This window comes from Motacilla alba, chromosome 18 (genome assembly GCF_015832195.1).
Source record: "Motacilla alba alba isolate MOTALB_02 chromosome 18, Motacilla_alba_V1.0_pri, whole genome shotgun sequence".
NCBI lineage: Eukaryota > Metazoa > Chordata > Aves > Passeriformes > Motacillidae > Motacilla > Motacilla alba.
In genome coordinates, this window is record NC_052033.1 from 533,538 (window position 1) to 558,707 (window position 25,170).

The window sequence follows — 25,170 nt, forward strand, 5'->3', positions numbered from 1 at the left end:
AGTCGCACGGGACACTCACAGGTGTACACTGGGTTGCTCAGCGCAGTTTATTGTCGCACGGGCACCCGCAGCCGCCGCCATCGCAGCGGCCAAGCACCGCTGCCTCCGCCCCTGGAGCGGCGCCCAGCAGCGGGCGGGGGCCGGGGGCGGCGGGACGGGAGTGAGGAGGAACAGCCAAGGGAGGGCGAACCTCGCGGGGTGCGAGGACCCGCGGCTTCCACCCCCGGCCCTGCGCTGCCCCAAATCCCCGCTGCTCTGGGGTAAAGCCCCACCACGCCGGGGGTCTCTCCGGCAACCGGACCCCGTGCACCCGCCCGGCCCACTGAGCGGAGCCCTCGCACCACAGCCCTTCGTAAGAGCTCCGCCATGGCCTCTCACAGGGGAAGGGTGTTTTCTCCTGCCCGTCAAGCACCGGGGCTCATGCTGGCTGCCCCCCAGCCAGCCCCACCGTGGTCCCCCACACTTGCCCTAGCAGGGGAAGGGATCCCCTGTTGCCCTTCAAGCACGGGGGCTCATGCTGGCTGCCCCCCACAGTGGGCACGGGGAAGGGGCTGCGTGGGGGCACCCTCCCGTGCAGCTTAGCAAACCCCCAGGTCTTGGTGGAAGGAAAGATCGGGGGCATTGTAACAGCTGGGAAGGGGGTCCACATGTCCAGATGTCCAGAGGGTTCAGAGGAAGGGGTTGAGCCCCCCGGGCGCGGACGGCGGGGCCGGGGGGCCGCTCAGCGGCAGTAAAGGCTGCGGCAAGGTGCTGGGGAGTTCGGGGAAGGTGCCAGCCTGCGGAAAGGCACTGGCAGAGGCGGGGAGGGCAGCGGTGGCAGCGGGGACGCTGCTGAGGGGAAGCGGCAGGGATGCGCTGTAGGTCATGGAGTTGGCGGGGTGGCCGGTGGGCAGGCCGGGCACTGGCGAGCTGGTCCGCATCTGGTTCAGCGTCGGCTTGGGCTGCTCGGAGAGGCTGAAGGGGTTGGTGGGGGATGGCGTGCTCAGACCTGGCAAGGAGAAGATGGGACATGTCAGGACAGCCAGGCCACCTCCAGCACTTCTCCTCCTCTTTCTCCCCCGCCCACCACCTGCCCAGCGCAGGGAAGCCCCTGGCCAGCAGCCCTGCAGCACCTACCCGAGAGAAAGGGGTTGCGGGTCTTGGAGGCCGGAGTAGGTGCGACCAGGGAGTCCAGGTTGACCAGGGAGGAGGCGGCAGGGCCAAGGAAGGCCTCGGGGGTTTTACAGTCCTTCCGATCCTTGCCAGATTCAGGCAGGGAGTCAGCCAGGTTGGCAAGGTCAAAGCTCTTTGCCCCATCCTGCCTGGTGCTGGGGAACAGGTCGCCAAAGGGGTCGGGCTCTGAGATGGAGGGGAGATGAGACACATGAGCCAGCTGGGAGACACCAAGGGTGACAGCATTCTCCCTTGTCACTGCACAGGGTGGCTGACAACACATCTCACTCCCGGTCATAGCGTGACACAGTGAGGCTGAGCCTGCAGTATGGCCTGCCCAAGTACCCCCCAAGCCACCATGGGAGACAGCAGAGTTAGAGACATGGGTACACACAGAGACTTGGACTGCTCCCTCAGCTGTGGGGCAGAGTGAGGCCACAGCATGTGCCCGTGGCAACAAGATTTGGCCACACCAGCAAGCAACTACACACAACCTGGCCAGCCCTAGGACTGCCTCCCTGCCACAGGCAGACACAGGTCACCACCTACCCACTCCCAGCTCTTACCCACAGGGCTGCTGGACTTGGCCGAGGAGGGCGGCTGCGAGGGCTCCTGCTCCGGCGGCTCGGGTGGCTTTGCAAACGGGTCAAAAGCATTCCCCCCTGGAGCTGGGGGGAAGAGGGGACACTCAAGGAGGGGAGCAAGCAGGGAGGTGGGAGGCAGGAGATGGAAGGGCAGGAGAGAGGCAGGGGTGGCTGCCTGCAAGGAGACAGAGAAGAGGGGATGCAGTGCAGGGCATGGGTTTGAGGGTCAGGAATATGCACTGGGGAAGGCTTAGATGAGCTAGATCATGGGATCATTGCAGACCAAGACACCCCTATTGCTTGCAGCCATTACCCCATAACAATCAGTCCCTTTCCCAGCCCCAGAAGGGACAGGTGGAGGGGACAGGTCTTCAGGAATGCTTTAGCAATCAGCACTGGCCCCCAGACCAGGTTCTGCAACCCTTACTAGGGACCAAAGCTGGGGGCAGCACATGCAGGACCTGCACGGGGCTGGAGGAAACACCCAGGAGGAACTGAGAGTGACACTGAGCTTTGAAACACAGGCTGCTCCTACAACTGTTTCCCCATGTGCAGCATAGCACCTGCGACCAGCAACGGTCCTGTCTAGTGCTGGCAGGGTGTACAGGGGTCATTTGGGTTGAGCAAATAGGTATCACTAATGGGACACAGCATCACCCCGCTGCTGGAGGGGTGTGGGGCTGCCATCTGCTCCCACGGTATGACTCTATTAACTGCCATATTAATTAAAGCAGCCTGTTCTGTACAAAGATAAAGCCTAAAGTTCCTCAAAGTCTTCAGGACGCTGAGGGGTGAGCAGAGGTCCTGCTGAGGGTCAGAAGGGTGGGGAGGGGGTGCCTGAGGAGCTGGTTGAAGGAGGAAGCGGGGAGGACCCATAGATGCCCACTTGCTCGAGGGTAGTGATGGTCAAAGCTGTCCTCAATCCTCAGTAAAGCCAAAAGGTCTATTGAGCCTCTTACCAGGGGTTGGAGGCTGCTCAGGCACAGCAGCCCAAGGGTCAGGAGCTGGTGTAGAATTGGAGCCCTGGGGGGCTGGGGGAGATGGTGTTCCCCAGGGGTCTGCAGGAGGGAAGGCAGAAGACATCGGTGCCTTCCCCCAGGGGTCAGAGGCTGCAGTGGTGCTGGGGGGAAAGTCCCAGGGCCCAGCAGAGGTTTGCTGGGATGAGGCGCTCGCCTGGGAGAGGGGCTCCCCACCAGGATCTGGGACTGGCACCCAGGGATCCGCTGCACCGGTCCAGGCAGAGGCCACCAGCTCCACTTTGGGTTTCATATCTGGAAAAAAAGGGAAACTCTGGGAGAGGGGAACAATGCAGAGCACAGAGGAATGCCGAGTCGTGGGTATGTGGCCAGGAGACCATGGCTTCCAGCAGTGCCACCTGGGAGTGTAATGGTGTAGGCACCAGAGGGAGAAGAAGGCAGAGGTCCTCATTATTGAGCTGCTGGGGAGGAACAGAAGCAAGGGACAACTTTCTGCCACTGTCCCAAATTTTGGCAGCCTGCAAGTTGTCCTTACCTGTCATATCCCATGGGTCAGCAGACGTGTGGCTGGAGGGGCCTGGCACTGGCCCGAATATATCTGCCAGCTCCAGAATAGAGGACTGCAGACAGGAAAGGAATAAAGAGGTGAGAGGAGCCTGGGGCAGACCTGCAGGATCACCCCTTTGTGGCCACCGAGCCTCCAGTGCTGTACCTGGCTTTTCTTCATCTTATCTTCTTCTTGCTCTTCGTCCCTGCCTGGGGCAGTCTCCTCCACAGGTCTCTGCTGCAGGGAGTTCTCCCCTTGCCAGGTCCTCACTTCCTGTGGGGACAAGGGATGGAGCCTGTGAGCTCAGCAGCCCTGCAGACAGCACCTCTTCCAGGAGACACACCAGCACAGGAGCTGCCACCCAAAGAAGTCCCAGCATCTGAGCAGACAGCTCCTCCAGGGCTGAGCCCCCCAGAAGAGCACTCAGCAGACAGCCCAGAGCAGTGAAAGCAAAGCGGGCACTGGAGCGAGGTGATGTTTTGGGCTCCAGTGCCACAGAGAGAAGACCAAGTGCAAGGAGAGCAGAGCGCCAGGACTGCAGGACACAGGTACCTTCTTGTGCTCCTCTTTGCTCAGCGCGAGCGCGAGCTGCAATTGCCTTTCTTCGTCTGTACTGGAAAGTGGAGGAAGTGGCTTCTGGCAACAGAGGAAATTGGGTGACATTTCAGCTTGCCCTCAACTGGCAAGACTGCTTGGAGGTTGTCCCTCTCCTTGCCATCACCATTCCAGCGGCCCCTTGCCTGCCTGCACAGCATCTGTGCCCATCCAGCTGGCCTTGCCTGCAGACCCCCAGCCCAGTGTCCCTGCGCTCTCTAACCAGCTCTTGCTCAGGTTCTGTGCAGCCCCTGCCCAGCTCCTTCCCCATCACCTGCCACTGGATTAAGGCCGGGATGACCCTAAATTAGGCAGTCAGCATCTCCCCTGGGAGGTTTTTGGGGACCCTGATGCAAACAGTGAAGGAGAGGAGATGAGTAAGACATCCCCTTGCCCTGGCAGCCTGCTGAGAAAGATGGTTTGTGACACTAACTGGCCTCAGTTTGGGATTCCTGCCAGCCCCACACCTAGACCTGAGTAGACCTTGGGGAGAGGCTGTCCCTGTACCACCATGGTGGCCCTGATCACTGCCCCATGACATTTTTCCAGCAGTGTGGGGACTCATGGGGGCTGGGAATGGGTACCCTGATAGGGGTGGGTGTGTGTGTTGACACCCATAAATGTGTGCACATGACTGTGCAGCTGAGATGGACTCCAACAAAAAGGAAACACTTTCCAGAGAGTGTTTCTTCAGTGCTCATTGGAACAGCGTGAGGAGGCTATAAATTCCAGGACAAAAATAGGGATATACACCCTGCTCTGCCTCCAAAAGAGCCTCCATTGGGCAGGAAAGACTGGCAGCAACAAGCACCATCTCCAGAGCACATCACCTGCCCTGGAAGGACTGAGCTCATGGTGCTGGGTTCCAGCTCCAGGGGATGCCCACCGATCCAGCCATGCAGCTCCTTGGTCCCCATGGCCCTCTGATTTTGTGTACTGGCTGTACCCACAGGCTCATGCACTCCGTGCTAGCTGGTTGCTGGTGAGCAAATGATCCATTTTTTGGTGGAAAAGGGGCCAGCAGACGGGAGAAGGGACAGCCTGAGGTGGCTTCACACTGGGCATAACATCTCACTTGCTTGATTCCTCCTGGGGCTGTTTGCCGGTGCTCCTTCTAGCCCAGTGTGAAAGGACCAGACAGTGGGAGGGAGCACCTGTGTGCAGTGAATCCCCAGCCCTGGGGATGCTGCTGGCCCTGCACCCACACAAACTGCTGGGCAAGGCTTTGCCTCCTAAAACCTCTATGGGTAGGCAAGAGGAATAGGGGAGCTTAGACCAAAAGTCCTCAGCAGAGGAGGGCAGCCAGGTTGGGGGAGTGGGCTTCGGGTAAATCTAGAAGACCCCCCAAGTTCACCCTGTGGTCTGGGAGGCTGGACAGATCCCAGCCTGGTGCTGTCCTCTCTAACACGAGAACAGGGAACAGGGGCAGCCCATGCCTCCATCTGCCTGCTGGTGATTTTGGATGTCAGACACAATGTAAGCAGCCTGGTAGAGTTGCAGGTACATGCACCAGCCTCAGGCAGCCCCCAAAATCCTGCCTCTTCCCAAGGAACTGACCCACTGTGTTCACAGATAAGGCAAGGTAAGGGAGATGCCTCACGCCCCAGGACAGGCAGGGCCACTCTACCTTCTCTGCCTCCTCCCGACTCATGGCCAGTGCCAGCTGCAGCTGCAACTCCTCCTCTCCTGTCGTCTGGGGCCGTGCTTGCTCCAGGTCAGAGGCAAACCGTGGGGATGACGATGATGCTGGGAGATAAAAGAGGAAAAGGGGAAGGAGTGACATCAGGACTGAGGTATTTTGGGAAGCACATCAGCAGTTTCCAGGCCTCCATCCCAATGCCCAGCCTCCCCAGGAGATGTAGCCACACATTAGAGCTCCCTACCTCGAACAAGCCATGAGTTTAAGGCTGGAGGCACCACCAGCTGCCACTGCTGCTGGGGTCCACCACTGGCCCAGCCAAATCTCTGCCCTGTGGTGCAGGATGGGCTTCACCACCACCATCCCAAAAGATGCAGAAGAATGACGGGCACCAAGCCGGTGCAAACCAAATACAACACCTGCCTCCCCTGAGAGAGCCCGAGCGAGTTGCCAATAACACTCACAATTGAATGAGGAGGGTGACCCCCGTGCCCGGCTGTAATCTTCACCATAGGGTGATGCCCGGCGGCCGTAGGTGACCTGGTGGCTGCCACTGCCCATACCCTCCAGGGCCATACGCTCCTTGGTCTGCAGCGCATGTGCCCGTTCCTGCTTCAGCCGCTCCTCGTCCTTCAGCAGCGCCATCACCTGCTTCACCTTCTCCCGGATGTTGATGCCCTGGTCCTTGCCATCACGGTCCACGTACTGGAAGTCCTTCAGCGTCTGGATGGTGTAGAGGTTCTCCCGGCACTGGTGGGTCACCTTCTCAGAGCCAGTTTTGATGAGGTAGTCCAGGAGGGTGAGGGCTTTGTAGACGTGACGCCAGTTCTTGCCGCTGTCGTTCAGCCGCCGCCAGATCATGCCCATGACCTCAGCAAAAGCCACTGTGTTGAAGGTGAGGTCGGCGATCTCTGACATCAGGGAGCTGGGAGGACCCCAAGGATCATTGGAGGTGGCCTCCCGCACCTTGATCTCTGCCTCTGAGTAGTTGTGCACGATGTTCTTCACCTGCCGACGCAGCGCTGAGGTTGTCATGGCTGTGTGGTGCTGGAGACCTGCTGGTGGCAGGCAGGAACAGTGGAGAAGGGATGAGTGAGCACGGCCACAGCCTCACCGGTGCCTGCAGCAGGGAACAGTGACACAGAGATCTCCAGCATCACCCCAACCACCAAGACCCATTCCTAGAGTCCTCAGCTGGCACCAGGGACATTTCTCAAGGTGGATGTGACCATCATAGGGGCATCAGGTGCACCCTGCCGCTGCCATGACTCACCAACTCAGACACACAGGATGCTCAAGGGGAAAAGAAATCTCATGGCAAGTGATACCCAGAACTGCCAAGCCACCACAAGTTTTGACTCTGGATTCAGCAACATTTGGAGATTCTACCCTGCACTTCTGCTTCTAAAAGTAATCATCTGAAAATGGCAGCTCACTCCTCCAGATCCTGTCTGCCTCAACTCCAGTGTCCTGGCAGAGCTGATTTCCGACCCTCCCAGCCCTGGTGCAGTCACAAGTTCCCCTGTACACCCAGATGCACTACCTGCAGCTGCACGCAGCCCTGCTTGTCCCAGTTGTCAGCCCAAGGCTCTTAGTGCTGTCAAGGCTGCAGCGTGCAAACCCAAAACCTCGTCATGAGTCAGAGCCTAGAACGACTCACTAGTGCTGGCAGCTGTTCAGGCAGGTTTTCCCAGCAAATTCGGTAATTTTGCTCCAGCAAGAGGCTGGCGAATTCAGGGTGCTAACAGCCAGTGCCAGGTTAGCCAGCAGGATGGACAATGCAGTGCCCCTCTCACCAAAACCCCAAGCTGTCTGAGCCTTCTCTGGACCTAGACACAGGGGCTGTAGGGGTTGGCATGGCTGGGAGCTGCCCTGGTACCTCTCCACGGGCAATGCCTGCCCTTGGGATGTGCTGCACTGACACAGATGCAGTGACGTGGGGTAGCTGGACCTGTCCTCACATGAGCCCATCACAACCCTGTGCCCTGCTCCTTGCTGGTCCTAAATCCTCACCTTCTCCTTGCATGGTGAGAAGACACTGTTCACCCTCATTTTATCAGAGAGCCAAGCTGAGGGAGAGGCAGAGGCTGCCTTGCCCTTGGCAGGGTTGCACCACAGGACTGGGGAGCTGAGCTGCTCCCAGAGCCTTCACTGCAGCTGTGACAAAACTCACTGGCAATTTTTCCCCCATCCAAGATAACATATGTGAGCAGAGGAATATCTCCCCCACACAGCAGTCTGCAGACAGTGGTTATCAGTGTCCATTTCATCACCCACCTCGGGTTCCAGTACCTCCCTGGACTGCAGCTGCTGCACCACATCCAGCCCTCTCCCAGCTCAGGATACCACTCCATCCCACTGGAACTGGGCCAGGGCCGTGCTGATGCGCTCACAAGCCATGTGCGGCACCCACCATGGTCCCACACAACCCGCACGACCAGTCCAGCACCTCCTGCTCCTATGGGCCAGCAGCCAGGCGCCCCACAGCTCCACCAGCAACATCTCCAGTGAGTCAGAGAGGAGCCTGGCACCGCCACGCTTGCGGGTGGACAAAGTCTTTCTCGAGTCGGTTCCCTGCACCGATTCCTTTTCCCGTCAGCACGGCCTTTGGATCCACTGGGAGAGCCCATGCTGCAGTTGGCCAGGCCACTGCCCGCCTGGCACAGAAACGCCTCTGGGACAAGGGCAGCAACACAGCAAAGTCCTCCAGGACTTGGCTCCATGCTCTGCTTTCCACCAACACCCAGGTGGAGATAAAGTCACATCCTCCAAAGATGCCACCAGCCTAGAAAGCACCAGCAAGCACACTGGCAGTCCGAGGAGGAGGCAGGATGGTTCCTTCTGCCTCCAACAGGTTTCCTAGCTGGACAAACCCCAAGGTCCAGTGACAGGCTCCTGTCATTGCTCATCCTGGCCAGAAACCTGACCCCAGCTGGACTTTGCCTGCCATGAGATGGCCTGGGAAGTCTGAATGGAAAGAGATGGGAAGCAAGGGCTGGGGCAGGGATGAGAGGAACTCAGGGCTGGAGCTGCCAGCGGGGTTTAGAGCTGCGGGTTTATCAAACACAGTGTCATCCCCCCCCCTCCCTGGAATATAAAGGGAGTGAAACAGAAGCCGTGTGGGAGATAAGGCGGCAGCACCCAGCAGCTCATATGGAATTACTGCAGTGACCTTGACCAAGAGTGGCCAGGTGGGAGAAGGACACGGCTGCGGGGCTAAGTCCCCATCGCCCGCGGGCCGGCGCGGGGGCTGCGGGGGCGACGCGGGAGCGGCGAGGGGGCGAGGAGGAACGGCCTGGAGGGGGAGCAGTAGAGATGGGGGGGATGCGGGGGGGGGGGGGGGGGGGGCAAAAGGGGCCGGCGAGGGGAGGGGGGGGCCGGGAGGGGGATTTACAGCTCCATCCTTAATCAGGTGCAGGGCTGAGAGAAGCAGCGACCGCCATGGGGGAAGCAGCAGGGAACGGTTCCTGCAGCGCCCTCCTCCGCTCCGCCGCCTCCCGCCCCCGCCCGGCTCCCGCTCCCGCAGCCGCAGCGGGGGCCCGAGCCTGGCCCGGGAGGCGTCCTGGCACCGAGCTGCCCGCCGGGGACCGGCACCCCCCGCAGCCCGCGATGCTCCAGCGTCCAGAACCTTCCTCCTCCTCCCCTCCACCGCAGCCCGGTGCCAGGGGCGCGCAGCCCCGGTTACCTGCGCGGTGCTGCCGCCGGTGCCGCTGCTGGTGAGCGCGGGCTGGAGGCGGCCGTAGCCGCCCGCTCCTGCTGCGCGCCGCCGAGTTGCCGGGCTGGCTGGGCAGGTCCCGACGGCAGGTCCCGGCTTAACCCCTTCGGGGCCGCCCGGGCACCGGCAGAGGCGCTCAGGCCCCCCCGGTGCGGTGCGGCGCGGCGCAGCGCGGTGCGGTACCGGCCGCGGGGGATGCGGCGCCGAGCCCCTGCCCCGCCGCATGCGGGAGGCGGGGATGCTGTAAATGCTCAGTCACTGCCCCTTCTCTGGCAGCCAGCCAGGCGCTGCTCGCTGCTGCCTGCGCGCCTGTATTCCTTTTTCTTTTTTTTTTTTCCCTCCTCCTCCCCCCCCCCCCCCCCCCCCCCCCCCATTATTTTTAGACAGAAATCCACGTCCCCGGGCGCGGGAGAAGCTCCTAGCGATGTCCACCCTCCCCACCACGCAGTTCCCTCTCTGCTACCAAAAGCCACGCTCGCAATTTGGATTTTTTATTTTTTTTAATTTTTGTTTTGCTAGGATCTAAATTTGGAGCGGGTTCTTCCCCTGCTCTGAACAGCTCCCGGAGCCTGGCTGGGGCGAGAGAGGGAGGCATCAGATGACATGACAAAATAAGTCATGTCTCTCGATCATTTCAATGCCACCCCCTCTCTCTTGGCCTCTGCCTTCCATTTTAATCACTGACAGCCCTTCAAGTATTATGGATGTATATAATCTTTTTAATATCACTGACATTTTTCACGATGGAAAACATCTCAAGGGTGTTGAGACATTCTGGGGTGGGAGGGGGGTCGTGCCTTCCTGCTGCCGCTTCCACCAGCCACACAAAGTGCTGAGCTGAGATCCATCTTGCCCCAGGGTTCTGCCTTAGGTCTTGGGGGAGGCCATGTGCCTCTGGGGGCTTTGCAGATCCCAGCAGCCTGACATTCCCAACAGGCTCTGGCCATGCAGGCTGAATAAGCATCTAGTCCCACTCCCAGCTGCATTGTGGGAAAAGAGCATATCCAGCATCTAAACCCTCTGCAGGTCAGCCCAGAGAACATCCCAGCTCGCGAAGTGGCAGGCATTCTTCATGGCAGCCCAAGCTCCAAGCTTTCCTCTTCCTCTATTTCCAATGCTTCTGCTTCACTGTGTCAGATAGTGAGGTAGACAGCTTGCCTTTCTTCAGGCAGTGATTTTTTTATTAAAAAAAAAATGTTAACCTCTACATGGGGAGAACATCCCAGGAGGCGTTTTTGGAGCTGTATAAATGTGGGGTTTCTTTGCTGGGAGGCCCAAAACCCCACTGTGGGTATAGGACCCAGCAAAGCACTGCTTGCCCTCAGCAGAGCCTGGCTGCTCACCCAGAGCCCATCTGCCACTGGAAATGTACTGTCATCTTCTGCTGGCTGCATTTTCCTGCAATTCTCCCTCTTTCCCTCCTCACTGGTGATGATGGTGTCTTCAGGCAAAACTCACGTGATGGGTTTGGAATGCAACTCCCAAGGCCAGGAAGGTTGCTCACCTTGTTTATTTAGCAAACACAACACAAATTATTAACACTAATACAAATAATGCCCACACTTGGGAGAGGAGAAGGAATCATTTCCTTGCCTGGCTGCAAGGACTCAGCCTTACAGTATCTTGCAGAGTGCAGGGCTGACAGCCCTGAGGGTCTTGCTGCTAAGGACAGAGCCCACATCTCACACTAGGCCTGTAAATAAGAGGTATATGTTTCTAAAGCTACTCTGTGGAAGTAGCTACACCTCCATTCCACTGCAGTTCCTGTTCTTTTACTTCCACAAATCAATAAAAAAGAAAAAAAAAAAGGGAAAAAAAAAAAAGCAGCTAGCTGGCTCACAAAAAGCAAAAAGCTGCAACAGACAGACAGTGGAGTACCACAGTTGTTGGCCCAGTACCACAGTTGTTGGCCCAGCACATCCCTTCCTGCACACTCCTTGTACCTTATTCCCTGAGGACACTCTTGTCCAAGGCTGGAAGTGGCACTGGCAATATTTATGACAAAAAAATTATGACAAGAAATTAGACTAGTCACAGATTTTTTCTCCTTTGCAGAACTTCTATGCCGCCCACCTGCCCTCTGCTACCAGTCTCCTCCCTGGAAGATGCCAGCATAGGATATTCTTCCATTGTACGTGTCTGATATAAAACTTTCATCTAGCCCGTGTTGTATTAACAGATTTTCCTGTATGTACATGAACACATGGAGCCTGGTTTCAATAGGCTGGACTGAAGATATGGATCCATGGAGACATGGATAGGCTTTGCTATCCTTTAAGGTAAAACTACCAAATGAAAGGATTCCTGCCTCTCCAACAAGCACGTTGCCTCTAGAACATGCAGACTCCCTCCCTCCTAGAAACAGATGGCTTGAGCAGTTTGAGTTGGGCAAATTCACAAAGCTGATAATCATCTCCAGGGAGGCAGGAGCTATTGTCAGAGCCTGTGAGACACACCCCAACTTCAGGCCTTTTTCCTCCTAATTTTCAAAATGTTGCTGAAATTCTCACCCCAGGAATGCTGAGCAGAGACATTCCGTTTGTGGGTCTGTGCCCACTGAGCCAGAGGAGGCTCCTGCTGCTACAGCTACAGAAGCCAAAATGCTTCCTCTCACCCCACTATGAAAAAACATCTGAAAAGATGAGGAGCCTCACCTGGCCAGTGAAAAAAACAAGCTGTGCTTTGCCATGGTATTGCTGGGAGCAAAGGGGAGAAATAGATCTTCTCCCCAGGGACAGCACAGGAGTTAAAATGAGAAAGCAGATGACACCAATTCAGCAGAAGGAGCAGTCATTTCACACTACATGTGCAGCTGCCAGCCCAGGGACAGGGGCATGTGCCCAAGGGGCACACCTGGAGCCACTGAACTCATGGCTGAGCAATGCTGAGGATGGATAGGCATCTGCTGCTTAAGAGCTCCAGTGGGATCAGCATCCCCAATTAATGATCTACACTGATGTCACTGCTCTACAGGGCCAAAGCCTTTCTGGGGAATGCTGTCCAGCTACTTTAGCAGGAAGGTGCCACTTACTGACACCAGCCCAAGACAGACCCCACACTGAGCTCACTCTGCCTCGAGAACCTGCTCAATGTGCCACACTCAGGCCTGGGATGCCTCCACAAAAAGCCCCATTCCAGCAATGATGCACACAGATGGAAAATGGTGATGAGCCCAGGCACACAGGCACATGGACAGACAGGAGGGGTGGCTCTAACATAAGGACTTAGCATGGCTCACAACTTTTATAGCACAAATTTCACTCATTTAAGAGTGATTTGTCTTGGAAGGAACCATGTGAAACCTGGCTCAGAATGGGGTGTGTGTACCTGGAGCTCAATGGAAAGAGATGGCAAGATGAGCACAAGAAAGAAATCAGTGTGCAAAAACCAGGCAGGGTGGCACACCCCTTTGGACAGTGTTTTTACTGGGAATCCAGAATGCCTCAGAGAGGCCTCCTGTCAGCAAGTCCCAAGGGGAGACTGGACAAGACGCCAAAAATATAAAACCCAGGATGGATTGCTCTATTCTCCTGGTACCAGTATTCAAGAGTACAAGGACATCCTGTTCACTCACCTGCTAGCAAAGCGCAATCAAGACACAAAGAATATACCTCATGTTAACTGGCACTTTTAAATTCTCCTTTAGCAGAAATACCAGTATTTTCCAGTCTTAATGTCTTCTGAGGTGATGATACTTCTTGCCTTGTCTCTTCTTGGCAAACATCATCTCTAGCAGTAACAGATGATCCAGCAATAGTCTCACATCACAGTGTGTCAGAAAAGAGGCAGCCCAGTATTTGTAACCACTGAATCACTTCAGAAAGAAGAATCATCACTCCATCTGTGTAAATATGGTTATTTATTTTTTTTAAAAGCAAGTCTATTTCTACATACAAAGGGCTTTACTCCCACTTCAGAGCATGTTACTGCTTCAGATCCTCAAATAAAGACACCATTTTGCTCACCATTGAATCCAGCAGCTTGTAAATCTGCAGAAATTCAAAGACAGCTGCAGTGAGAACACATGAGGAGATCTTGAGGCTGAGATTGACATAGATGGTTTCTGAGGTACATTTTCATATGGGCACACACACAACCACATAGAAGTGGGAGCCTGCTGCTGTCAGAGCTCTAGTAATAACTTCTCTGGCTATGAAGTGTGTTTAACATTATCTGAGGTACAATTAATTCAGCTGATTCCTCCAGAGTCTGCAAGTAATGCTAAAGACATCCCAGATAGAAGTCCCGCATGTGGCTATGTGATGGCTGGATTTCTGCTAACAGATTCCAGGCTGAAACAAATTAATTTGGATTTCACACTTACCTTCCTGCAGCACAAGGGACATATGTCTGCCAGTTTTCTGAGTTTAACAAAATGCTTGCCTCTCCCCCTGAGCCTCAGTGTGCCTTACAAGAAAAGAACAAAACCCTGACAACGATACAAGCTTTGGTCAGACTCACTTCAATGTAGAGCTTTTCCCGGTATGTTTCAAGTGAAACAGAGTCCACCTGCTCCTGAACAGATTCTGCCCCAGCTGTAGTTGCAGTTTCCTCTTTCACCTTCTCCTTCTCATATCTTCCTTTGATGGACTCTGCTCCCCCTTTCACATCCTGCACAGAAATGGAAGATACTTGCTTCTCATCTTTTGCTTTCAGCTTTCTGCTGCCTGAATGATCCTAATCAGGGACAGACCAAGGAAAAAAGAGACATAGGTCAAGACACTGCTCAGACTGCTCCAGATATATCTCCCAGCAGCAGCACCTCTTTCACTGGGTTGGAAATGAGTTTTTAAAACTCAGGATACACAACCTCAGGATGATCACACTGTCCCCAGCACTCAGGGTTCACCAGGCATCCCAACACCTACCACTTTCTCCTTTCCTGATGTCCCTCTACTTTTTTTGCCTTCTTTATCCTTTTTCTCTTCTTTCTTAGTAGGTATTTTGTCTTCCTTTCCTCCCTTTTTTGCTCCTCCTTGCTTTACTTCCTCTACAAAAGAACGGATTTCAATTAACCAAAAGCATCCACACATTCAGAAAGTCCATCCCACTGCACTAGCACAGTGGGAATGTGTTACTTTTGCAGTATATTGTCATCTTTTTATTAATCTGAGATGTACTGCACTGAAAAACAATACCTTGAAGACTTCTTTGTTTAAAAAAGCAATGAAGAGGTCTCATTGAGACAGTATTTGCTGGGTCAGTCTGTGTGAAAACCATGGCTAGACCTAGATGAATTAAAAGGCTTTTTTTGTGGGGATGTTTTTTAACTGATGCCAAACCACAGATCCCAGTTAGTATTGTTACTGTCACACAACCTGCCAGTTTTTTTCCTGATGCTTCTTCCTCAGAGAGACATGTTGAAATTGACATTTCAGTTCAAATTCATCATGCTTTTTGTATTTCCAACAGCCTGCAGAACGTAGTTGCTGTGCTAAAACTACCATTTACCTGTTTCCTCTGGTGTCCATATATAGGTGTCCTTCTTAATCAAACCAAGCATGGATCTCAGCCTCAGAGAGTGACTCACCAAGTCATCAATTGCTCCACGCCACAGCTGGAGGCTGAGAAAATGGTCAAGATCAGAAGGGAGACAGCGCAGCAACTGCCACCTTGTTTGACCCTGTGCTCAGAAGTGAAGGCACCTTATAGCTGACAGCTGCCCTGTGCAACTAAACCAACAAAACAGCTCCCATTGTCTAAATATCTGTGCAAGGGGATGCTAAATTGCTTTCCTCATGTTAGAGGCCTCCAAGATCTCAATGGTTTGCAAATCAACAGGCTCTCAGGAACCCATAAATATTACTGTTAAACTAGGTCTGCTCTTCAACATGACACATGTTTGTAAATCTACCTGCTCTGTGTTTACCAAGAGGAACCTGCATCCTTCTAATCTAGAAGCAACTCAAAGCTGTTGATATGTTTACAGTCTGAAAGCCTGGGCAAAGAACAGAGAGACTGTATGAGGGAGGAGACACTTATCTGAGTAAAAGGGTACAGAAAATACCCAAAGGTTTCATAAATACAGACTGGAATAGTCTTGCCAGAAATAATCTTGTACACTCTCCAAAATTGCATGCATTTAATATTCTAAACTTATCTCCAGGAAAAAAAAAAAAGGCATTTGGGTCCTAGACAGCTGCTACAATTAAGCTATAAAAAAACAGAGTGTAAAGATGACTTCTAGACCTTCTATAATTATGTGCACTCTGAATCACAACACTTGGAAGAGTGCTTGCTAAGGCTGTTGATCACACAATGTTTTCACAAGCTTTTCCTTGCAAAGGTAACCCACCAGAGGGGATACAGAAGGTCTAACTGGGTTGGCCTCTGTTCAACACACAGCTCCAGAGCTGCCTTATTGAGCTGGGTCAGTGCTTCTTCCCGCTGCTCCTCCCCGGAGATAGACATTGCAGCCTATGAGAGAAAATTCACAGGGGCTATGGAACAATTCTCAGTCTTTATTCCTAGTCCCTGAGCTCAGTGGAGCAGCCCACAGCTCTCTTCCTGGACACCAGTCTAAAACCAGGCTGCACTAGGCACTTATACACCCAGATGTGGCTTCCTATACAGCTAGGATATGGCCAAGGTACCTAAAATCTGCAGAACAAACCCAGATTCCCTCATCAGACCAATATTAAGCCCCTTTGCAACTTCAGGTGTTCTGGGAAACAGGGATTTAGCTTGATGATCTATCAAGCTAAAAGGCTCCCTAGTGAAGCTTAGTTACAAAAACAACAGAGAGATTTCCAAGAGAGCACTACAGAAAAACCACTGACAGAATCCAAAGCACTCTTGCTTTAATATAAGGGGGTCTGTACTTTATCCACAGCCTGTCATGAGTGCCCCTCTAGTTCTCTGATGAATAGGAAGGGCTCTCCAAGGAGAAGAGCCCTTGGGGGACCCACTGGAGGATGTAAGCCTAGCCTGCCCCCACATTCAGTCCTGGGATGACAGAAAGCTAATGGGGGAAGAGCTTAAAATATCTATTATATTGTGTGCTTCTCTTTTCTTCTTCACACAACAGCCCACAAAGTCTCTCTTGGGAATCTCTTTACAAGAGCACTGAGGGTGTGGTCAGCAGAGCCAACACACATCGTAAATCTCGCAAACTCCCAGCATATTGGCAGCAGCCCTTTAGGTAGGCTCACATTGGGGCAGGCTGGGCTGTTTGTAGGGGAATTAACACACCATCAGCTTGTGGGAACAGAGGTTCCCACCTGTTTAAAGTCCTCGAGGGAAAGGTTCCATCCTGAAGGACCTGTTTCTTCCTCCTCAGTGCTCTTTTCCCTTGGAGTGTCCTCTAATGTGTATTTCCCACATGGGAGCTCAGTGGTGCTGCTCCGGACAGAGGGAGGCTCCAAGGTGCTCTCCTGGTACTCCATGTCCTCTGCAGTGCTCCTCTGGTCCAAGGGCACTTCCTCCTCCAAGACTGAAGGCACAGTCAGGTGCTGTCTCCATAGTTTATGCAGCTGCTTTACCACTTGATGCTGATAATGCAACTGTGACAATGGGGGAAAAAGTAAACATGAGCTGCACCTTCCCTCTTCAAACCCAACTGTTAAAGCCTCCATGGCAGACTCTATTAGCTCCAGAATCCCAGGGATGCAGCAGCCCCATGGGTCTGCCCTCCCCACTTATTTCAGTTGTGCAGCCCATCCAATAGCAAACATCAAAACATCACCTGGGGATTTTTCCTGTGGAACAGCTCTTCCTCTGTGACACAGGCATCCACAGGAGATGGGGTGCGCTCGGGTGTCCGAATTTGGTCAAGAAGTTCATTCAGGCTTTCTTTCACTATAGAAGTACCTTCTCGAGCAGCCAGCTCACTCTGAGGCACCACAACAAGAACAACCTGTGTGGGTCCCCATTCCATATGCAAACACACAAACTCAGTCCCACCTGTAACCACACTATTCATTATACAGAGTTACAAGGACACGAACAACTGCAAACCCCGCTGAGCAGAGCAATACTTCCAACAGCTTTTCAAATAAACTCTACAAATCCTGCCCCCAAACTATACTTTTCAAAGCATAGTGTAATTTTCAATTTATACCTTAACTGCTATCATAGTGTACAGCAGTCAATCCCCTTCCCACTAACCAAATAATGAAATTAATTACCAACAGAAATTTCATTCTTTAAAGGACCAGTGTGAACACTTTAGGAGACACAGTCATGTCTTTAGTAACAACATTACAATAGACTGCAGAGTTCCTCATGTCATTTAGCAAACTTGCTCAAGTATGTGCAGACATTCTGTAAATCTCACTCTCAGCAGTAATTGCACAACAATAAAAATACATGTTATCCACTCCCACCCTTATCCTCTATTTGCATATAAAGTTCAAAGCTCAGTTACCCAGCTACACGCTTGGTTACCTCCAATTTCTCTCTGAAGTCAGCCAATTTATCCTCATACACAGCAATTCCCCAAAGGGTCACCTGAAGCAGAGCTCCTCCTAATAACAGAGGATGTGTCCTAAATTCCCAGGGCTCACTGAAAATGCCTGCTCTCTCTGACTTGAAAATAAAAGAAAACCTCCGAGTTTCTCCAGGCAAAATTACACCTGAAATAAGAGAGAAAATGCATTGGGGTGCAAGAAGCCACCGGGTTAGCCTGACCCTTTTCCAACACCACCCCAAGTGTCCTTATCTCTCTACAAGACTCTTTCCCCATAGCTGGTTATCACACTTCATCCAGCTATCGTTCTCCTTCCAGATTTACTCACAGTCCCTATGTTCCTGAACTGGCATTATTTCCATTGCACTCTCCTTCTACAGCAAGATCAGTTTTCTCTCCAGAAGATTATGACCCGTTTGCCACCAGAAAATTATTCACTTTTCAATATTCCACCCATTTACACACAGAGCAGAAGCAACCTCCTTTCCTTTAAAGGAGGAGATCTCTCTCCAGGAGAGAGATCTGCCTTGCACAGCTCTTTTGGGGTGAGTCAGCTCTGACACCCAGGGTGGCTTCCTCAGGAGAAATCACTCAGCAGTGCTCTGCCATTAGTCAGACTCCACATCTCAGGTAACTCCCAAATTCCAGCTCTATGCTTGAGGTACAAAGGTCTTGGAGACTGGCAGGTCTCATACCTGGTCGGGTATCAAAGTAAAAGCAGGGCACTCTTCTCCCCTTGGTTTCTCTGGAGGGGATCTGCTGGGGAAGCCTCATCCAATTGTACCAAATGGAAGCTCTGCCATCATTGGTCACTGTCAGGAAGCTTTCAGCCTTCTCACTAGCCAGAGTCTCAAAGGTGAGCCGGGCAGCAATACCAATTTCCTTCTATAAGGAAGAGGAAAAAGATAACAATTTCTACCCTATCTGCATGAAGTCATAGCTCAAATAAGGGGTTGAGCCTTAGTAGGAGAACTTGTAAGGCAAGTCCAAAGAAGTGGTCATTATACAGAGAAAGTCTGGGAATCTGAATCACATACCACAACCAGAGCCCTTCTGTTCCTAGATCTCTCTGGAGCAAACATAGGGATACTCTACTATGTTCAGAATAAGTCCCCCATTCTGTGGCCTTGGAGTGACACTTATTGTACAAGCGTGACTTGGGAGCTCAAATAGGCTTAGCTTGACTAAACAATTAAAATCTCACAATTACCCTGCAAGCAGTGATGCCCTTGATCCAACGAGCAGGCTCGCCACAGAAAACTAAAGATGGAACCTTTTCAGCTTCTGGAACCTCAGTGAAGGAGTCACCTAAGGGGTCACTGCTAAAGAAAACAAAAGCCAGCATTTTCATTGAGTGAAATTCACTTCCAAAGAGTGGAGAAACAGGGGTGATTTACAAGATCCTGTAAGAAATAATCCCATTTATTATTTTCTCACACAGTAATCTCTTTAGGGACAGAGCCCTGCAGATGTGGTGAACCCATCTAGCTACGTGTCACTGGCAAGGAGGACAGGACAGCCAAAATATTAAAGAATGAGACCTGTCTAAGTACATGAGTGAAAAAGGACAAGAGGCCTGAGTCAGGCTGTGCCTGTTATAGATGGACAGGACAGGGAAAACTAGGAAAGTAATGACGGAAGGCTAGAAAAAGACAATCAAATGGAGGTAATTGAGAGTAGAATCCCACCCTGCCTGATCTAAGCTCTGAAGCCACACAGAGTGAAAACTGGAGGAAGAGCCTCACCCAAACTTTTCAATGATTCTTACTCCTTGGGACAGAAGGCCCCAAGGCACAAAGGCTCCAAGATCTGGTGATTATAATATAAGAATATGCCTTTTATTGGGTCCCAGTGGACACTTATCTCCATTCAGGATAAGAACAGCTAAGGATAACCTCACAGACTGGTGGTGCACACCCAAAATTCTTTATTTTGCCACAAAGTATGCCACGAAGTAGAACTTACAGGATCTCAATCTCTTCAGAAATGGCGGTATGTAGAAAAGCCTCAGCTGAGACAGATGTGAAAGGCTGCCCTTTCCCAATCACCTCCAGTCCTTCCAGATCCTGGACATACACAGAAATTACCAACTCACAGTTGCTCATTTGCATAGAAAGGACATTAAAACACCAGACAAATGCACCAACTCAGCCAAGTAAAGTGAAGTTGTGATATCTTGCTCCACAATGATTTTTAGAGGCATCCGAAGAATGCTCAAGGGACACGGGAAAGAACCAATTCTGAGATTCCCAAGAATCCTAGATGACTGCATTCCCCACTAGCAATGATGCACAGAGAAAGTGTCCTTCACACGTGTCTCATCCTCAGAGATAGGTTTCAAGGACAAAAAAAAGTGAGGTTTGTTCTGTTTGTAGGAGGAGGGGCCACCTGCCTTCAGGAGATTATTTCAGAGTGTGTCTTCCACATGGGTAAAGATCTCTTCCCTCTGCCCCACAGCCCTAAATCAAAGTCCTGCACCAGTACTTGGCAGGTTTTTCTTTGCCTAAGTCTTGGAAGCTGCGTGCTGCTGGTTTGGGGTCCTATTCTGAGGCCCCTAGACCACTCCATGCAGCACTTCAGGAGGTCAGACAACTCTTTCATAGGTGTGACCTTTGGAAATGTGGGAACTTCCACAAAAAACACTGTGGGACCAAGTTTTAGTTTCCTAATGCTTTTTTCAGATCCAACTCCTGACAATTTTGTTACTCTACAGCACCTGACAAGAGACACAAAGAATGACCTTGTTCCTCTGGTCTTACCGGCTTATAAAAGCCCAGCTCCTCTAGGAGAGATTTTAGCTCCTGCTGTTGATGTTTCAGGAAAAGACTTTTATCCCAGTTTAGGTGGCAAGGAATCTTCTTCGGAGGCTTCACACCTGTGGAAATACCAATACAAGAGCTCACTCTCTACACACCCACATGTCTAATCAAATTTCATTCTCTGCCAAACTTTGGCCTTGTAGTGTTTTAAAGAGGAGGCTCAACAGGGAAGGAGCTGCTTCTCCACACTTGTGCCCCATTTCTTTGGAATCACTTCTCTGCAGTGTTCCCTTACCTGTTTCCCTCTGGACAGTTCGGGGTTTCCCCACATGAGTGAGTGGCTCTGGGTGCCCACATTCCGTCCGGGTCAGGGTCAGAGTCAGCCCGGTGAGTTCATCCCCAATTTGCTCAGGAAGGCTCCAGAACTCACTTCCCACTCGGTATCCCTAGGGTGGGAAACAAGGCTCCCACTGATTGTTGTGGAGAGTGGTGCAGCTACCTGCTATTTTCAGAGGCACTTGAAACTAAAAAGAAGAGGTCTAACCCTGACTATATCAGCATTTTAAAAGTCTATGAATTATCCATTTCTGCAGAGGAAGCCAAAATTTCTATCAAGCTGCTGTCTAAGACAAAATAACTTTCTTCTATCTAGTGTGCATGAAGGTTGAATGATATTCAAGTAAAGCCTCACACAAATGCAAATTCTTTGATAGTGCTATAAATGTGAAAAAAGAATTTTAACACGATACTCCCATAACCCTCCTGCCTTACCCATGCCCTTTTCTCCATGGCAATCACTAAAATCCAAGCCTGAAGCTATCAGATCTTTCTGCCCCTGGAACAGCAATTGTGACATGTTCCCATGCCACTTCCCAGGGCGCAACAGTCTTTGGTGAAAATCAATAAGTACCACTTGCTTATCACCACTTTCCCCTGGCTGGTATGAATAGCACACTTCAGGTTTTTATTTTTCATATCCCTAAAAGCTCTGCTCAGAAACCAAGCTGAGGGATTCAGAGTGGCTTTGATAAACATCTGACAGCACTTCAGAGACTTACTTAGAGGAGTGTCTGTGCTGTGTCTCAAGAGCAGCACAATCAGAACACTCAGGAAGTGGGGCTCTCACCTTTCCAGGAAATAGGGCAGGGAGACTCCGGTCAATGAGGTCACGTTCTTCCTGGATTTGCCTGTAATTGTCTGACATGTTCATCAGCAATTCATTCTCTGGCTTGTGAAGAATTTCTAGAAATAAAAAACATCACATCATTGGTGCTGCACTTCTGGGCACACCCTTTGCCACTGTTATTGTTCACCTGTAACCCACTTATACTGTTCCCTGCCAAATACACTGCCCTCTGCCCAACCAGAGCCACCAGCTCACCATTCCATCACATCCAACAGCATGAGCAGTATGAGAGCTCTGAGAACATGGAATTAGACTACAATGGCAATAGGATTTACCCTGGTGGGCAATGACTGCTGTGATTTCGGGACATCAAACTTCTCCACTTGCAAACAGAATTTCACAGAATGAAACTTCTTTAGCTTTTCTCACCTCCTAGGTGTTTCTCCTGCTTTTTCCTCATTGCCATATGATGGCTCCAGTTCTGGAAAGCTTTGTGCTCTGGTAGTTGGGCCTGATGTGCCTTTTCTTTCTTCTCTCTTCCATGTTCCTCTTCTAAAGCTGCTGCAGTAACATCTGGATGAGGAACCTTAATAGCATCTGCTAGCTGATGAGAAATGAAACATTAAATGAACCTCTCCATGTACACCAAAACAGAAATGGGAGAGGGGAGGAGAGAAGAATTCTTCAGATTGACAGCACTGTTACATTAACAATCTGAGATGAAGGAAACTAGGGCAGTGGGAACATACTAAGATACAATGGAAGTATTTATCTGAGTAATGAGACCCCAGCAATGGCATTGCTGCAACACCAGCTCTTCCCTGACACCATAAGCAGGGCACACAGGGAAGAGGAAGCCTGTGTAATTGTTCCCTGTGTACCTGGTGCTGCACACAGGACTCCAAAACCTGCTGGTGCAGTTTGTCCAAACGCAAACCCTCCCCCAGAGTGTGAGGAGGCTGGGAAAACCACACCTCAGGCCTGCCCTGCTCCTGATAGGTGCTGGAAAGCATCAAAAGGTACTGTAGGCACCACACTCTACCTCTGGAAAAGTGCTATGCAGCACTATTTTCATAACTCTACAATCCAACCTGAGTGTTTCTTTTGGCCAAGGCTTCCATCCTTAACTCCTGGAGACTTCCCAAAATGTGATGAGGGAGGATCTCTTCACAGCCATCATCAAACTGTCTTGATCCTACAACACACATATAAGAATACCCAAACCCAGAGGCAGGTCACTAAAGTTTGGCCTAGCAAAACCAAAACCCAGAGGTAAGATGTAAAGTTGAACCCTACCAGAAAAAGTCAGTGGTCCCCTGGGTGCCTTGGGGGGAACAGGATGTGCTACGAGATGTGCCACCTCCTTGGGTCTGTATTTTCGGACAAGGTAATTCTTCCGAACTGGAATTCTCCCGGCATCATGGGCAAGGCGTGGAGCATGAAGCTTCAGGAAATAAACAGTCACAGTGCACTTAGGTACACACTGACTCACCTTTATTCCATCTGATCCTTTTAGGATATGCACAGTAGTCATACCAGTACACTTCCTGTAAGGGTGCTGCGAGTCCTGGATAGGGACTTTTCACATGGACATGTAACAACAGGACAAGGAAGGAATGGATTCAAAGTAGAAGAGTAGATTTAGATTACATATTAGGAAAAATTCTTCTCTGTGAAGGTAGTGAGGCCCTGGCACAGGGTACTCAGAGAAGCTGTGGCTGCCCCATCCCTGGAAGTGTCCAAGGCCAGGGTGGATGGGGATTGGAACAACCTGGAATAGTGGAAGGTGTCCCTGCCCAAGGCAGGGGGGCTGGAAACAGATGAGTTTTAAAGTTCTCTCCAAGCCAAATCTTCTATGATTCTTCCCCTAAAAGACACCTTACACAGCTGTGCAGATACCAACTCAGTTACTGTCTTACTCCTCTGGATCTTGGTTTATAACAGGGGCACAAAAGGAGAGTTTTAAATCACTTTCCAAAAGAGATTTCTGCTGCTGTGTCACTCAAATGCTCCCACTCACACACTGTGATCTGAGTTTTGGAAGTAAAGCCATGAGAGCTACTAAACAACTTACAGGTCTTATTAGATCAGAAATTTGAAAATGTAATTTTGAAGATGCAGATGACTTATCCTTCCATTTGAAAGGACTATATAGGCACTTATAATCCTTTACTTTTAGCAACTGAACCTGATGAGCTGACATTTTATGATGTTAAAAAACCTGACAGACAAAATGGCAGGAGAACTCAGCTTCAGGAGTGAGTTTTGGCTTAAGTAAATGGGCAGCAGCCTCTGTTAAACACCCAACAGGAGAGTATCCATTAAGGCAGCTGTTTCAAGCAGTAAAAATACTCATACATACTTTGTCCAGGTCCTCCACCTTAATTTCAAGTGCCTGGAGGTCCTCTCCTTGCAGAACACATGGAACAGGCTCAGGCTCAGGCTCTTCTACAATTGTTGAACATGGTTGTTCAAAAGTCTTTTCCTTCCTGCCTAAAAAAACAAATGAAGAGACTTCTTCAGTCTCCCAAGAAGGACCATATTCCTCTCAGGTTCGTTAATGATTTCCAGCTGAACTGTATTTTGGGATTATTTCTCTTTAAGGTTGCAATGAATAATTAGATTGAGCATTTCTTGTAATTGAAAGAATGAACCTCTGAGAAGCTGCAAAGACCAAAGTGGGTCAAGTAGAAGTCAACTGTCTCACACTTTATTCAGATGAAAGACAACGGTAAGATAAATGCAAATAAATACAGATCCCTGCAGGTGGAACAACACATTCCTGGGAAGTTTCCAACTCTAGCTTCAAGTACAAGCACACAGATTCTCTGCGCTCACCCAGTACTACTCGGATAACAAAGCACTGGGTTTCAAAGGCTGTTCAGTGGCAGAACAGCTCTGAAATACCAAACCCGGGTGCGGGGCAACTCCGCTGGCACCAGCGGGCCAAGCCGAACTCAGGAGATCCCACCAGGGACTGTTCCCCCTTAACCTGCGGGCCCCTCCCTGCTACTTTAAAACAAACAAAAAAATCACAATAATGACAGCAGGCCATTGGCTGGGGAAGGGGCTGGTTCCCGCCGCTTCAACCGCGGCCCCGCCGAGGCCGCAGGCCCGGCCGCCCGCTGCCGAGCCGCGCCCTGCTCCCGGCCGTACCAGGAGGAGTTCGGTTCCGAGACCGACTCCCCCACCGCGACGCCATGTCCGGGCCACCGGCACCGCGCCCGGCCCCGCCGCAGGCAGTGCCAGGCCGCGACGGGCAGCGCCGGGCCGCGACGGGCAGGCAGCGGCCTCCGGGCACCGCCCCCTGCTGGGGCTCCGCGGTACTGCTTCCCCCTGCCGGCACGCATGCGCCGTGCCGCTGCGACGTGGCCGGGGACAACGGGACATTGAGGATGTTGGGACTCTGGGGCTTCGGGACACCGGCGACACGGAACTCTGGGCGACTAGGAACACCAGGGTGGCGGGGCAGGGGGATACTGGGGTGCCGGGACTCCGGAATAACCCGGACACCAGGCATACGGGACACTGGGCGCTAGGACACTGCGCCACTAGAAACAGCAGGGCGCCGGGACACCGGGCCTCAGGGCACCCGGAACTCCGGGATACAGGAGCCCACCGTGCAGTAACACCTCTCCCCAGCCAGCACCCCTGCCCCAACACCCCTCAG

The 25,170-nt window shown here is 51.9% G+C and overlaps 2 protein-coding genes and 1 long non-coding RNA gene across 8 annotated transcripts; 1 reads left to right on the forward strand and 2 right to left on the reverse strand.

The window, feature by feature from the left end:
• Positions 1–22: 22 nt before the first annotated feature.
• Positions 23–9,528, reverse strand: EPN3 (epsin 3). 4 transcript variants are annotated; one of them, XM_038156820.1, is made up of 10 exons: positions 9,179–9,528; positions 5,958–6,551; positions 5,482–5,600; positions 3,813–3,896; positions 3,426–3,533; positions 3,249–3,333; positions 2,696–3,007; positions 1,719–1,820; positions 1,117–1,338; positions 23–988 (listed from the first exon to the last, which is right to left on the reverse strand). In XM_038156820.1, exons 2-10 carry the CDS (start codon positions 6,526–6,528, stop codon positions 669–671), a joined length of 1,923 nt encoding a protein of 640 aa, XP_038012748.1. In that variant the 5' UTR covers positions 6,529–6,551; positions 9,179–9,528; the 3' UTR covers positions 23–668. The 4 variants fall into 4 exon arrangements, with proteins under 4 accessions (XP_038012748.1, XP_038012747.1, XP_038012750.1 ...); XM_038156819.1 differs by having other exon boundaries at positions 5,958–6,613; positions 9,179–9,527; XM_038156822.1 differs by lacking the exon at positions 1,719–1,820 and having other exon boundaries at positions 5,958–6,613.
• On the forward strand, positions 6,625–15,497 carry LOC119709287. The gene is made up of 3 exons (XR_005259325.1): positions 6,625–8,684; positions 11,264–11,339; positions 14,686–15,497. It is a non-coding gene; the product is annotated as an uncharacterized LOC119709287 (long non-coding RNA).
• LOC119709280 (MYCBP associated protein) lies at positions 13,067–25,163 on the reverse strand. 3 transcript variants are annotated; one of them, XM_038156813.1, is made up of 20 exons: positions 24,657–25,163; positions 23,863–23,993; positions 22,797–22,944; positions 22,592–22,695; positions 21,930–22,104; positions 21,501–21,616; positions 20,670–20,820; positions 20,375–20,490; positions 19,581–19,681; positions 18,826–18,934; positions 18,311–18,500; positions 17,594–17,781; positions 16,893–17,039; positions 16,429–16,710; positions 15,504–15,625; positions 14,660–14,772; positions 14,347–14,436; positions 14,077–14,198; positions 13,670–13,885; positions 13,067–13,197 (listed from the first exon to the last, which is right to left on the reverse strand). In XM_038156813.1, the coding sequence occupies exons 1-20, from the start codon at positions 25,018–25,020 to the stop codon at positions 13,132–13,134; spliced, it is 3,051 nt and encodes a 1,016-aa protein (XP_038012741.1). In that variant the 5' UTR covers positions 25,021–25,163; the 3' UTR covers positions 13,067–13,131. The 3 variants fall into 3 exon arrangements, with proteins under 3 accessions (XP_038012741.1, XP_038012740.1, XP_038012742.1); XM_038156812.1 differs by having other exon boundaries at positions 18,826–18,937; XM_038156814.1 differs by lacking the exons at positions 13,067–13,197; positions 14,347–14,436 and having other exon boundaries at positions 13,250–13,885; positions 18,826–18,937.
• Positions 25,164–25,170: the final 7 nt, after the last annotated feature.

Coding starts and splice junctions, on each gene's coding strand:
- EPN3 (XM_038156820.1), bottom strand. CDS start 6,528: ATGACAACCTCAGCGCTGCGTCGGCAGGTGAAGAACATCGTGCACAAC. Junction 3,897..5,481: donor GTCGGGAGGAGGCAGAGAAG/GTAGAGTGGCCC, acceptor CTCTGTTGCCAG/AAGCCACTTCCTCCACTTTC. Junction 3,334..3,425: donor ATAAGATGAAGAAAAGCCAG/GTACAGCACTGG, acceptor TCCTGTCTGCAG/TCCTCTATTCTGGAGCTGGC.
- LOC119709280 (XM_038156812.1), bottom strand. CDS start 25,020: ATGCCTGGTGTCCGGGTTATTCCGGAGTCCCGGCACCCCAGTATCCCC. Junction 14,199..14,346: donor TAAACAAAGAAGTCTTCAAG/GTATTGTTTTTC, acceptor GTTCTTTTGTAG/AGGAAGTAAAGCAAGGAGGA. Junction 13,886..14,076: donor CATCAGGAAAGGAGAAAGTG/GTAGGTGTTGGG, acceptor GTCCCTGATTAG/GATCATTCAGGCAGCAGAAA.